The sequence below is a fragment of the Hyla sarda genome, chromosome 1 (genome assembly GCF_029499605.1).
Source record: "Hyla sarda isolate aHylSar1 chromosome 1, aHylSar1.hap1, whole genome shotgun sequence".
NCBI classification, from domain to species: domain Eukaryota; kingdom Metazoa; phylum Chordata; class Amphibia; order Anura; family Hylidae; genus Hyla; species Hyla sarda.
This window is the reverse complement of record NC_079189.1, coordinates 282,617,113-282,631,500: the sequence shown is the minus strand read 5'-3', so window position 1 is coordinate 282,631,500 and position 14,388 is coordinate 282,617,113. Positions and strand designations below refer to the sequence as shown.

The window sequence follows — 14,388 nt, the reverse complement described above, 5'->3', positions numbered from 1 at the left end:
GTGGGAGACAAAGAATGATCCAAACTTCTAACATGTCAAAAAAAAAAAAAAGAGATGGTTAAATTACAGATATACTGTATGTGATATTGTGAATTCAAACAATATCACATGGACAGGGGTGTCAGCAGAGAGCACTGTGGTCAGACAGAAAACAGCACAACTTCCTCTTTTAGTATACAGAAGCTGATAAGTACTGGAAGGATTTGTTTAAAGGGTTACTTCTCTACCAAGCGTCCAGAACATTGAGTCCCGAACGCGGTGTGCGGGCTTCCGTGTTCACGCCCACCCCCTCGTGATGTCATGCCCCGTCAGGTGAAGTCACGTCCCGCCCCCTCAATGCAAGTATATGGGAGGGGGCGTGATGGCCGTCACGCCCCCTTCCCATAGACTTTCATTAAGGGGGAAGGTCGTGATGTCACGAAGGGGCGGGCGAGAACACGGAAGCCCGCACTTAGCATTCGGAACTCAATGTTCCGGGTGCTGGGGAGCGGAATAACCGTTTAACTTTCTGGCATCAGTTGATATAAAAAAATAAAAATCTTTTTCTACCAGAGTACCTATTTAACTTGTTAGCAACAAAGGACATGTATACACGTCCTTGTGCCATTAGCTGTATGGCGCGGACTCCCGACTCAAGCCCGGGCCATACCAGCCACCCCCCAGCTGATTCTTGTAGCTGAGGGCCGGCGTTAATAGCCGACGTGGCGGTCATCGCGGGCAGCTATTAACCCTTTAGATCGCAGCTGTCAAAGCTGACAGTGGCGTCTGAAGGGACCTTTAACCCCTTAAGGACTCAGCGTTTTTGCATTTAAATTTTTTCCTCATCACCTTCTAAAAATCATAACACTTTCAATTGTGCACCTAAAAATCCATATGATGGCTTATTTTTTGCGCCACCAATTCTACTTTGCAGTGACATTAGTCATTTTAAAAAATCCATGGCGAAATGGAAAAAAAAAAATCATTGACACAAAATTGAAAAAAAAAAATTTCTTTTGTAAATTTGGGGGATTCCGTTTCTACCCAGTGCATTTTTTTTGGTCAAAATTACACCTTATCTTTATTCTGTAGGTCCATACGGTTAAAATGATACCCTACTTATATACCGTATATACTCGAGTATAAGCTGAGTTTTTCAGCACGATTTTTCGTGCTGAAAACACCCCCCTCGGCTTATACTCGAGTGAACTCTCCACCCGCAGTGGTCTTCAACCTGCGGACCTCCAGAGGTTTCAAAACTACAACTCCCAGCAAGCCCGGGCAGCCATCGGCATCATCCAGCCCCCTCTCACCCCCTTTAGTTCTGTACAGTACTCGCCTCCGCTCGGCGCTGGTCCGGTGCTGCAGGACTGTCCGGAGAGGAGGTCGTCCGGTGGGATAGTGGTTCCGGGCTGCTATCTTCACCGGGGAGGCCTCTTCTAAGCGCTTCGGGCCCGGCCCCAGAATAGCCACGTTGCCTTGACGACGACGCAGAGGTACGTTCATTACCAACGTACTTCTGCGTCATCGTCAAGGCAACGCCTCTATTCTGGGCCCGAAGCACGGAGAAGAGGCGCCCCCGGAGAATATAGCAGCCCGGAACCACTATCCCACCGGACGACCTCCTCACCGGACCAGCGCCGAGTGGAGGCGAGTACTGTACAGAACTAAAGGGGGTGAGAGGGGGCTGGATGATGTTGAAGGCCGCAGTGGTCTTCAACCTGCGGACCTCCAGAGGTTTCAAAACTACAACTCCCAGCAACCCCGACAGCCGATTGCTGCCCGGACTTGCTGGGAGTTGTAGTTTTGAAACCTCTGGAGGTCCGCAGGTTAAAGACCACTGAGGGCGGATGATGACAAGGGGATGATGAAGGGGGGGTGTGGGATGATGACAAGGGGATGATGAAAGGGGGGGTGTGGGATGATGACAAGGGGATGATGAAGGGGGGGGTGTGGGATGATGACAAGGGGATGATGACAAGGGGATGATGAAGGGGGGGGGGGGTGGGATGATGACAAGGGAATGATGAAGGGGGGGTGGGATGATGACAAGGGGATGATGAAGGGGGGGATGATGATGAAGGGGGGGGGGATGATGAAGGGGGGGGGGATGATGATGAAGGGGGGGGTGTGGGATGATAAGGGGATGATGAAGGGGGGGTGTGGGATGATGACAAGGGGATGATGACAAGGGGCTGATGAAGGGGGGGTGGGATGATGACAAGGGGATGATGAAGGGGGGGGTGGGATGATGACAAGGGGATGATGAAGGGGGGGGGGGGTGGGATGATGACAAGGGGATGATGACAGGTGATGATGATGATGATGATGAGGGTCTGGATGATGACAGGGGGGGGGATGATGTATTTCCCACCCTAGGCTTATACTCGAGTCAATAACTTTTCCTGGGATTTTGGGTTGAAATTAGGGGCCTCGGCTTATACTCGGGTCGGCTTATACTCGAGTATATACGGTAGGTTTGATTTTGTCACACTTCTGAAAAAAATCATAATTACATGCAGGAAAATGTATACGTTTAAAATTGTCATCTTCTGACCCCTGTAACTTTTTTATTTTTCTGCGTATGGGACGGTATGAGGGCTCATTATTTGCGCCCTTTTCTGTAGTTTTTATCGGTACCATTTTTGTGGTGTTCGGACTTTATGATCATTTATTAATTTTTTTTATGATATAAAAAATAACCAAAAATACGCTATTTTGGACTTTGGAATTTTTTGCGCATACGCCATTGACCGTGCGGTTTAATAAATATCATTTTATAGTTCGGACAATTACGCACGCGGCGATACCACATGTTAATTTTTATTTACACATTTTTATTTTTATTTTTTTTTAATGGGAAAAGGGGGGTGATTGAAACTTTTATTAGAGAAGGGGTTAAATTACCTTTGTTAACTTTTTTTTTTTTTTTTTCTATTGCAGTGCTATAGCTCCCATAGGGACCTATAATACTGCACACACTGATCTCCTATGCTGATCCCTGCAAAGCCATAGCTTTGCACGGATCAGTGAGATAGGGGCTTGATTGCTCAAGCCTGTAGCTCAGGCTTGGAGCAATCAATCGACGATTGGACTCCGCAGAGACAGGTAAGGAGACCTCCGCCTGCGTCCCAGCTGATCCGAACATCGCGATTTTATCGCGAAGTCCTAGTCAGCCCGACTGAGCAGCCGGGAAGTGTTTACTTTTGTTTTCAGACGCAACGGTCAATTTTGGTCGCCGCGTCTGAAGGGTTAACCGCGCGCGGCACAACGATCGGTGCCGCACGCTGTTAGCCCAGGGTCCCGCCTATCGTGACCCCGTCTTTCACACCGGGCTCAGGGCGTACAGGTACGCCCTGAGTCCTTAAGAGGTTAAAGGGGTACTACCGTGCTAACAACTTATCCCCTATCTAAAGGATAGGAGATAAGTTGCCTGATCGTGCGGGGTCCCGCCGCTGGGGACCCCCGCGATCTCTCACGCAGCAACCCGCTCTCATCAGGCCCCGGAGCGAACATCGCTCCCGGTCTGATGACTGCCGATCATGGGCCGGAGTATTGTGACGTCACGCTCCGCCCCCTCAATGTAAGTCTATGGCAGGGGGCGAGACAGCTGTCTCGCCCCCTGCCATAGACTTGCCTTGAGGGGTGGGACGTGACGTCACACGGGGGCGGAGCTGTGATGTCACGATCACCGGCCCAGTCATCAGACCCGTAGCGGATGTTCGCTCTGGGGCCTGATGAGAGTGGGGTGCTGCGTGCGAGATCGCGGCGGTCCCCAGTGGCGTGACCCTGCGCGATCAGGCAACTTATCCCCTATTCTTAAGATGGGGAATAAGTTGTCAGCACGGTAGTACCCCTTTAAACTCTACCTGGGGGTTCAGTGGGGTGGATCCACTGCTGGGATAGCCGGAGGGCTTACCCTTCCTCTCCGTGGCTGCTGTGCTCTGTAATTGATAAAGCCTGGCTAGACCAGGCGTTATCAATTGCGCGCAGAGCACACAAATCAATGGAGTTCTGTGGAATCACATTGATCTGTATGAGGAATCTAATGGTGATAAAAAAAGTTTAAAAAAAACACACACTAATCCCTTCCTTGTTAAGTTTAAATCATCTCCCTTTTTCCAAATTCCATATAAAAAAAAAAAAAAAAAAAATATATATATATATATATATATATATATATATATATATATATATATTTAAAATAAACATATGTAGTATCGCCGCGTGCGTAAATTGCCAAACTTTAATTAAAGTTAATTAATTTAATTAAACCGCACGTTCAATGGCATATTTTTGATCACTATGTATATCCTAAAAAAAATTATAAAAACCAAAATCAAAAAGTCCCATCAAATCAAAAAATGCTACCTATAAATACTTCAGATCATGGCGCAAAAAAATTAGCCCTCATATATCCCTGTATACGGGGGAGAAAAAAGTTATAGGAGTCAGAAAAGGAAATGTTTATACCTACTAATTTTTGTGCATAAAGTTATAATTGTTTAACAGAAGTAAAACAAAATCAAACCTAAACCTACAGAATTAGGATAAGGTGTAGAGATGAGCGAAGTTACAGTGATTCGATTTTTCATGAACCTCTCGGCTCGGCAAATGCTGACTTTATCCTGCATAAATGAGTTCAGCTTTCAGGTATTCCGGTGGGCTGGAAAAGGTGGATACAGTCCTAGAAGAGTCTCCAGCCCACCGGAGCACCTGAAAGCTGAACTCATTTATGCAGGATAAAGTCCGCAACTGCCGAGAAGTTCTAATAAGGTGTCATTTTCACAAAAAAGTGCTCTGCATAGAATTGGAAGCCCTCAAAAGTTACAAAATGCCATTTAGTTTTTTCAATTTAACCCCACAAATATTTTTTTTTCTGGTTTCGCTGTAGATTTTCTGGTTAAATTATTGATGTCATTACAAAGTAAAATTGGTGGCGCAAAAAACAAACCCTCATATAGGTCTGTAGGTGGAAAATTGAAAGTGTTATGATTTTTTTGAAGGTGAGGAGGAAAATGAGAGAACCTGTGGTCCTTAAGGGGTTGAAACAAAGGGCCACTTACAGACATTGGTCCAGTGGATGAAAAGTTCTGCCTCCTAGTAGCTGCATTGCTACAGCACTTCTGTGCGCAATGGAGGCGAGAGGCCTACTTGCCAAGCTGCCCTGCCTCCTCAATATGCAGCGCCATGCTCTCCCCTGACATGATTACGCACCAGCAGGTTTTTGCGTCTCTAGAACTTGAAAGTCAGGAAAATGGCATGTAAGGGTGGGCATAGCACTGTATATTGAAGAGGCAGAGAATCTTGGCAAGCTGGCTCCCCACCTCCATTGCACACAGAAGTACTGTAGTAGTGCAACTACCGGCAGGCAGAACTTTTAATCCGCTGGACCTATTTCTGACAGTTACCCTTAGTTTTTATGCTGTTCACCTGCTCTATAACCCAGTGTAGTGGGTTTAGTGTGATTGAACAGGCTGTAGGTTTCCCTTTTAGGAGCTTTTTTTTCCTTATGCGCTACTTGACATAATTTTATGCAGTTTCATGACTCTCGCATTCCCTGCACTGTGGTTGACTCAACTACAGCTGGAATGGGATTCTCCTCCACCATTCACACTAGGTAACCCTCCCAGAATGAGCATATTCTTTCTTTGGGCAAAATCCACTCTGGAGTGTGTTGCCACCTATAGAGATGGCGTGTTTCTGAGCAGTCCTAGCACTGACTTTTTCTGCTGGCACCCGCTATAGATGAAATCTCCGCCTGGAATATTTTCAATCAGAAATATTAATGTGTGAATGAGCTCTAATAGATTTGTTTGTAGCCGTTCCGCTATGGAAAAATCACTCCAGTTTTCCTCTTGCACAGAGAGCACTTGTGTTTTACCACAGATAGCTACATTTTCACAGTGTTACTGACATGTGGTCTTTACAGGTGAAACATGTTGGGCTAGGTTCACATCTGCATTGGGGCTTCTTATGAGGCCTCCAACACAGATTCCGTTCACGAGGAGTGAATGGAGCCAGACGGTCTGATGGGGATATATTAACACCTTACGGACCAAGGGTGTACCTGTATGCCCTCGTCCTGCTCCTCTTCTATGATGCGGGGCCACAAGCTTACACCGCGTCATAGCTGGGTGGTCCTGACTGCTACCAGCAGCCAGGACCCGTGGCTAATACCGGACAATAGCGATTGCAGTGATGTCCAGCATTAACCCCTTAGACGCTGTGATTAAAGTTGATTGCGGCAGTTAAAATGGGGGGGGGAGAAAGGTATCTCGGCAGCTTTGCAGAGCTGATCAAGAACACTACGGTGCCCTTACCTGCCTCCTCGCTGTCCGAACGTTGCTAGGTTGCTCTAGGCAGTCTAAGCAGTCTGGAGCAACCTAGCACCAATAACACTGATCAATGGTATGTGCACAAGAAATGGCACTCCCTTTTAGTAGGTGCCCAAGTAGGAATGACAATCCTATTAAATATAAGGAAAAACCTGGCACTCAAATATAAGATGCAAAAGGATTTAAATTTTCACAGTCCATACATAATTGATGTTTCGGTCCTACCAGGACCTTCCTCAGAATTTAACAGGATTGGTGCGGAGGAGAGTATAGAAGAAAACTGCTAAGTGCCGTGCAAGTGGTGCAATGAGTAGCGTGACTGAAGCCACAGAAGCGCCCCTGCAGCGCTATGTAAGTGACTTTGAAAACCCAGCTGGGAGCCCTGAATGGGCACTTGATACTGGCCACTCGGGGCTCCAGGCGGGGGGATTTAAAAAGTAAAGTAAAACACAGTATTTACATTGCAGGGGAGCGGAGCTTGCCGCCCGCTCCCCTGGTTAATAACTTCTGATTGCATACGGTCTCAGAAGTGAAACCCAATGCGGTTAATCCCTCAGCCCCTGTACTACAACCTCCAACATGGAACAGACTCTGTTCCATGATGGTTGTTAATGTTACAAGTACTAATGTAGCCTCCCCAAACTCCCGCGGCCGGGAACTACTGCTCCCATCATGGAAACAAGTGTAGTAGCGGGAGTCTGTAGGCGGCTGAATTTGCATACTAATGGATGAAAAACTGGAGAAAAATGTTGCCACATAATGTCTGGTGACAGGTTTCCTTTTAAGAGGATCTGTCATTTTAAGAGGCGGTGCACTGGGCTATCAGAGCCACTCAAAAATGATTCTGCTTTTTAACCCCTTAAGGACGCAGCCCTTTTTCGCAATTCTGACCACCGTCACTTTACGAATTAATAACGCGAAAACACTTTTACCGAATATTCTGATTCTGAGATTGTTTTTTCGTGACATATTCTACTTTATTTTGGTGGTAAATTTTCGGCGTTAATTGCATCCTTTTTTGGGGAAAAATCCCCAAATTTTATGAAAATTTAGCATTTTTCTAACTTTGAAGCTCTCTAATTGTAAGGAAAATGGATATTCCAAATAAATTTTATTTTTCTTTACAAACGCAATATGTCCACTTTATGTTGCCATCATAAAATGGACATACTTTTGCTTTTTGAAAAATTAGAGGGCTTCAAAGTAGAGCAGCAATTTCCAAAAATGTCATGAAAATTGCTAAATCTGAAGGGACAGATGTTACAGAACTACAACTCCCAGCATGCCTGGGCAGTCGAGGCATGCTGAGAGTTGTAGTTTGGCAACATCTGGAGGGCTACTGTTTGGGCACCACTGTAACAGTGGTCTCCAAACTGTGACCCTCCAGATGTTGCAAAACTACAACTCCCAGCATGCCCAGACAGCCTTTGGCAACCTAGTGGTTGCCACAGTAAAGATCGATTCACTTTCACTTTCAATTCCCCCCCCCCCCCCCCCCCCACTGTCGATTCCCTACCTGATCAGGATCCTGCAGGCTCCAGCGAAGATCCCAGGTCCCCAGGCATCTTCTCCTGCAGGTACGGCCTCCATCTTCTTTCCAGAGCCCCTTGACATCCAGGGGCGGGCAGAACGGGGGGTTGCCATGGCATGGGAGGGTCTCAGGACCCCCCTGGGCGATATGCCGGGATGCCTGCTGAATGATTTCAGCAGGCATCCGGCTCCGGTCCCCAACCGGCTAGCGGTGGGGACCGGAATTCCCACGGGCGTATGGATACGCCCTGCGTCCTTAAGGACTCGGAATGCAGGGCGTATCCATACGCCCTGCGTCCTTAAGAGGTTAAATGGAGCTAAGACATTACTGTATACAGGTAACTGAGTCTACTGTATTCATGACTAGAGCACACATTCTCATCAGTTACTGAAAGCTGCCGTATATTAAAAAATATATACCTGTGTAGCTTATCCTGCACATATCAATGCTGTCTACCACCCAGACTTCCATAAATCAAACTTTTTGACATGTAAAAAGTTTTTAAAATGATAGTATCTCTTCGAAGGTGTTAATTTTAGAAACAATGTAGCCAATAAACGCAACACAGAACAGCAGTTTGACTGTAATGGCTCTTGCACACAGTTACAAATCTGTGCTGTAAATAGGCCTATATATGGCTTAATGGAAAGAAAAATAATCACCTGGCCATTTTTGGCTCCTACATTAAAGAGTACCTGTCATCAACAAAAACTTTTAATATGTTGTTCATAATCATTAATTAAGACATATTGTAATATATCTTCATTAAAAAATATTAATATTTATACCAGTTTTTTCATTTTATACTTTTGGCCACTGGGGTCACTCTTCTATGCCTGGTCTGCAAACAGCATCCTATGCTTTTCATAGTAAGTGTACAGCTTTTAGGACTAATGCTGAAAGGGCTCTGGTCCTTCCACCGGAAGTTCAGTACTCTCAGCTCACTGTGAGCTACAAGCCTGTGAGCTACAAGCCTACACATGCCTCTCCTATAACAGCCAGTCACCTCCCCCTCCCCCCCTCCTCTTTGTTCTCCCTGCCCCTCACCACACGTTATCTTAGTGTGCACACCACACGTTATCTTAGTGTGCACACTATTATCTCACTGCACTCCCTGCTCAGTGTCTCTCCCCCCCCCCCCCCCCCCCCCCACATTCATCTTAATCACTGCCTCTGTAATTGCTCCCTCAGCCCCTGGTTCTCAGCATTGACTTTTTAGTGCAGAGAGACACAGGAGAGAGAGACAGGCTGCCGTCACTCCCCTGTACTTAGTCGGTATGCACACTACAACTCCCAGCATGCCCGGACAGCTGTTGGCTGTCTGGGCATGCTGGGAGTTGTAGTTTTGCAACAGCTGGAGGTGCCCTGGTTGGGAAACACTGCTGCAGAGGGAGAGCAGCATACAGGAAGACTGGCAGAAGCGGAGCCCCAGCCAGGCTTCATGTGACATCATGCCTGCCGGGACCCGCCTCCTTCCACCCCTCAGAAAGACAGTGCTTCTGAGCTAATGAAGAGGGATAAAAAAAGGTATTTCCACATCATTTTAAACATCAATAAACACAGGGATAGGCATAGTTGGAGAAAGGGACAGATGGGAAGGGGGATCAGGGAAAGTTTAGATGATGACAGGTACTCTTTTTAAACTTTTGGAGCTATTTGATTTCATACAGAGGCTTTTCTCAAGGATTGATATGTAATCTATTGAGGAAAGGAAAAGTGTAGCAATCAGATCGCTTCTTTAATTTTAAAAAAGGCCTCTAAAAAATAAGTCATCTGATTGGTTGTTATGGGCAATTGCTCTACTTTTCTTCTGCATGTGTTTAGACCAACTTTTCTCAAATCAACTGGTGCCAGGAAGTTAAACAGATTTGTAAATTACTTCTATATAAAAATTACAATCCTTCCAGTACTTATCTGCTGCTGTATGTTCCAGAGGAAGTTGAGTTGTTCTTTTCTCTGTGACCACAGTGCTCTCTGCTAATCCCTCTGTCCATGTCAGCAACTGTTCGGAGCAGGAGGGGTTTGCTATTGGGATTTGCTTCTGCTCAGGACAGTTCCTGTCATGAACAGAGGTGTCAGCAGAGAGCACTGTGGTCTGAAAAGATCAACTCAACTTGCTCTGTAGTATACAGCCAGGTGATAAATACTGGAAGTATTAAGATTTTTTTTAAAGAAGTAATTTACAAATCTGTTTAACTTTCTGGAAATGGTTTTCACAGGAGCACCCTTTTTAAGTGTATTTTCTCTCTGATTGTCACAAAGATTTCATTATACAGCATCTGTCAGGTCCTTGGGCTGTTTTAAATACTTAAAAGGATGGGTGTGCCTGTGTAGTGACTGCATGCTTAGAGATGTAACATTCCCAGAAATGTTTAAGCCATGATAAAAAAAAAAGTGGAGTAGTTTTACAAACTGAAAATAATTTCATTCCTGGATGATCTCACCATTCTACTGAGAGGAGGAAAATAAAACAAATGTACTGTTCAGACTGAGAAAATTGGTCCATATTTATCAATCAGCCTGAAACCCTAATTGTCTGGTTTTCCCCACAGAAACCAATCACAGCTCATCTTTCACTTTACCAGGGCTTGTTAAAGGACAACTGTAGTGGTATAGTTTTATATATGCCCGTACCTTACTTTGAGCCCCCATTTGTCCGGCACAGGCCTCACGGTCCTGCAGTGCTGACGTCATTCCTCTTCCTGGGGACGGGGACGCCGCAGAGCCGTTGGCGTATCACCGGCCGTAGCGATGTCCCGCCCCGGCTGGTTATAGGCTGAGCCGACTGTCATGTAAGAAGCCGGCCAGAGCTTCTATATAAAACTGTACCACTACAGTTGTCCTTTAAGATATGATTATAACTGTGTATATGTAGAAGTTAGTATAACTAATTGTTATGAGAAAACCAGACCATTTAGGCTGATTGATAAATCTTCCCCATTATCTGTAAAAGGAGACAACATTAATAGGACTTGGATGCATAGGTCATTTAAGGCCGACCTTAGTGGTCAGAAAGCCACCACCAGCCTACACTGAAACCTTTTTTCCCTGCAGCACCCCTAGAGACAGAAATGCATATTGCTTATTTTGTATTCCAGGATTTGCTTGTCTTCAGGTGAGACTGGAGAATCTGCAAATATTCTCAAATTTCTTTCATGAAGGTCTAAATGTTTATAGTTTTTTTTTTTTTTATGCCTTTGGAGAAATTTTTTCTTTCCAGATTTTTCAGTCCCCCCCCCCCCCCCCCCCTCCCTCCCTTCCCATCTCACTGCATGTTATGTACTGTAATATGTGACTGTCTTTTTGCTTTTTTAAAGCTGATTTAAATATTTGACACATAAATAAATGTCTTCTCATGGTTTGTGTTGGAGTTACTATGTGAAAATTGTGTCTTTGTGTTGGAGTTACTATGTGAAAATTGTGTCTTTGTAGGTGGTAACATGCCAGCTAAAAAGAAGCCGATTTTACCTGCACTGAACATAGCACCAACAATAGCGGAAGGGCCCTCTCTAACAAATGATGGATCATCTGAGTAAGTGTACAAAAAGGCATGCCATGTAACTGAAAATGACTGTAGCAAATAATCACATGTAGCCAGGAATTAAATTGTTCCAAGACTCCAGACATTCATTTTTTAGTAAATTATTTGCAGAAAAAGCGACATCTTATTTTGCTCCTGTAACAGTTTCTGGATTACAACCCCTTTTCTCACCCACCTGTACTATAAGAAAGTTGGGTCTGCAGCTATATTTTATAATAGTCGATAACCAAACATCGATTAGTATGAAATTAAACAAAACGTTGATAAGTAAAGTAACATTGGTCATTATTTGGTCCACATTTTGGTCATTATTTTAAGCTTGAGTGCAAAACACTGAAGAAGGTGCAAATGTTTTCACAATAGTTTTTCTCTGTGTCTGATTCACTTTTGGTTTAGACAAAAAATAATGATCAAAATGAGGAATAAATTCTGACCTAAATATTACTTGGCTATTATTTTTTTTTTTTTTACCAATAAATAGGAAAAAAATGGTAAAAAAAAGGGGGGGGGGAGGGGGACCCCCTGCTCTTTGCAAAAAAAACTACTGAAATTACAGACCAGAAAAGCTGGAACATTCTAAGGTTGCGGTCACATGTTGTATTGTGCTGAGGGGTTGGAAGCTCGGCTAATAATTTTCCTCTGGTTTCAATGTTTATACAGTGGAATTTTATGTCTTACTTGTACAGGTTCAGCACATTGAAATATGTGGTAGAATTCAAGAAATTCATGTGGCTTTTGATTGCTGTTCAGTTCCTGCTTGTGTTAATTCGCCTGAAGACTGTTTACATGGCGGAATTCAGCTTGGAAATTCTGCTGCAGCTGCATTTTTCAATCGGATTCTGCTGCACTGTGCACAGAATCCCACAGAATTTCTACGGTAGCTGTTTCTGCTGCGGAAATCCCAATTCTGACATCCACTGAAATATTGATAGCCCATTTCCCAGCAGTCCTATTGCTGCGGAATGTTGGCTTTTCGGGTGGACGTTCTGCTCTTTTTCAGCCATGGGAACATGTAGTGTAGCCTGCAGTGTGTTACCAGCAACTTTCTTTGTATGAAATCTGCACGCAAAGCTGCAGATTTTATGCTCTGTCCAATGAGTAAGAAGAATGTGAGTATTACACTTTGCTGATTATATGCTGCCAATTTTACATTCACATTTTCTTTCAGAAATCTGCAATGTATATATTATGTGTATACAAACATGCAGGAGTTTCTGACCTTCCTAAAAGACAGGTTTTACGATTTGGGTGACCAAATGAAATAACATTTGTACATGAAATTTATGTTAATAAAAAGGTAATCTACAAAAGGGGGGCGGGGGAGATGCAGCATTTAATGGGTCTCATGGTCATGAATACACACCTGACAGGGAGACTGATTTTGTTCTAGACTTTGGGTGGGATAAATATTGATGCTATAAAGGGGTGTGGATGAGGATGACAACGTCAGTTTACATTAAAATCTGTAACTTCAAATTTGCAGGATACCGTACGTGTGAATAAACTTAGGGTCTATTAACACGTACATTATTCTGTGCATATTTGATGAACAGGATTTGAAGCGGTGTTCAATTAGTTTACATTGCAATCTGCAGCTTCAAATCTGTGTAAAAAGTAGCCCAAACCTTAAAGTTAGTGTAATATTACATATACTTTTGGATCATATTACTCTAAGTCCGTGCTTCAAGTAAAGTTTTTTTGTTTAAAATGACATATATATTGCATAAATTCCCCACACAGGGCCCTTGTGGGAGGAATAGGTTTATATTGCATGTAACCTACAAAAAGATCAATAAAATCACAACCATAGAAAGTAGTGAATTATACTGTTTGTCTAGCCTTCTGATAATCCGGTAGTTGTTAATAGCGACAAATGGACTTCAAAGGTGCGGTGGGTCTTTTGCAACTCGGAACAGGCCCATCAGGTGAGTACAAAAAGTTTACCAAAATGCAACGCGTCTCGCCGCGCATGTGCAGTGAGACGCGTTGCATTTTGGTAAACCTTTTGTACTTACCTGATGTGCCTGTTCCGAGTCAGTGCCTCAAAAGACCCACCGCACCTTTTTGAAGTCCATTTGTCGCTATCTACTTGGTTGGGAGACTGCAGACTGGGCTCTAGCAATCCTTACACGCTGTCCATTGTTGTTTGTGAGCTCACACAACCACCTGGGGTAAGAGGCTTTGAAAGGAATACTTCTGTCAATACTTACCCAGTCGGTTTTACGCTATGGAGCGCTTTTATATTTTCGGTAGTTGTTAATGACATTCAGTCTATATATGTATTGGAATGAGATAATAGTTATGTAGAAATGCACTGCGAGATGGCACTCAGAACGGGTAACAAGGAGTACTTAACCTTAATAGTAATATTTAATCCACATAATCTATGATAATATATGGACATTTAACGATTATCTCCTTTCCAATACCTATATAGATGGAATGTCGCTTACAACTACCGGACTATAAGAAGGCTAGACAAACAGTATAATTCACTACTTCCTATGGTTGGCATTTTATTATATTTTGTTGATCTTTTTGTATGCAATATTAAAGGTGTTATCCAGGAAAAATGTTTTTATATATTGGCTCCAGAAAATTAACCCCTCAAGGACCGGGGGTTTTTCCGTTTTTGCATTTTCGTTTTTTGCTCCTTGCCTTTAAAAAATCATAACTTTAAATTTTGCACCTAAAAATCCATATAATGGCTTATTTTTTGCGCCACCAATTCTACTTTGTGATGATGTCAGTCATTGTGCCCAAAAATCTACGGTGAAACGGAAAAAAAATCATTGTGAGACAAAATTGAAGAAAAAACGCCGTTTTGTAACTTTTGGGGGCTTCCGTTTCTACGTAGTACATTTTTCGGTAAAAATGACACCTGATATTTATTCTGTAGGTCCATACGGTTAAAATGATACCCTACTTTATATAGGTTTGATTTTGTCAGACTTCTGGAAAAAATCATAACTACATGCAGGAAAATTAATACGTTTAAA

The 14,388-nt window shown here is 43.7% G+C and overlaps 1 protein-coding gene across 3 annotated transcripts in view; it reads left to right on the top strand.

Moving 5' to 3' along the window:
• Window positions 1–14,388, top strand: part of MAP2K2 (mitogen-activated protein kinase kinase 2) — a 57,992-nt gene that overhangs the window by 1,128 nt on the left and 42,476 nt on the right. For all 3 annotated transcript variants that reach the window (XM_056573925.1, XM_056573916.1, XM_056573935.1), the window contains exon 2: window positions 11,281–11,380. In XM_056573925.1, the coding sequence (XP_056429900.1) occupies window positions 11,289–11,380 (92 nt within the window). In that variant the 5' untranslated portion in view covers window positions 11,281–11,288. The remainder of the gene's footprint in view (window positions 1–11,280; window positions 11,381–14,388) is intronic.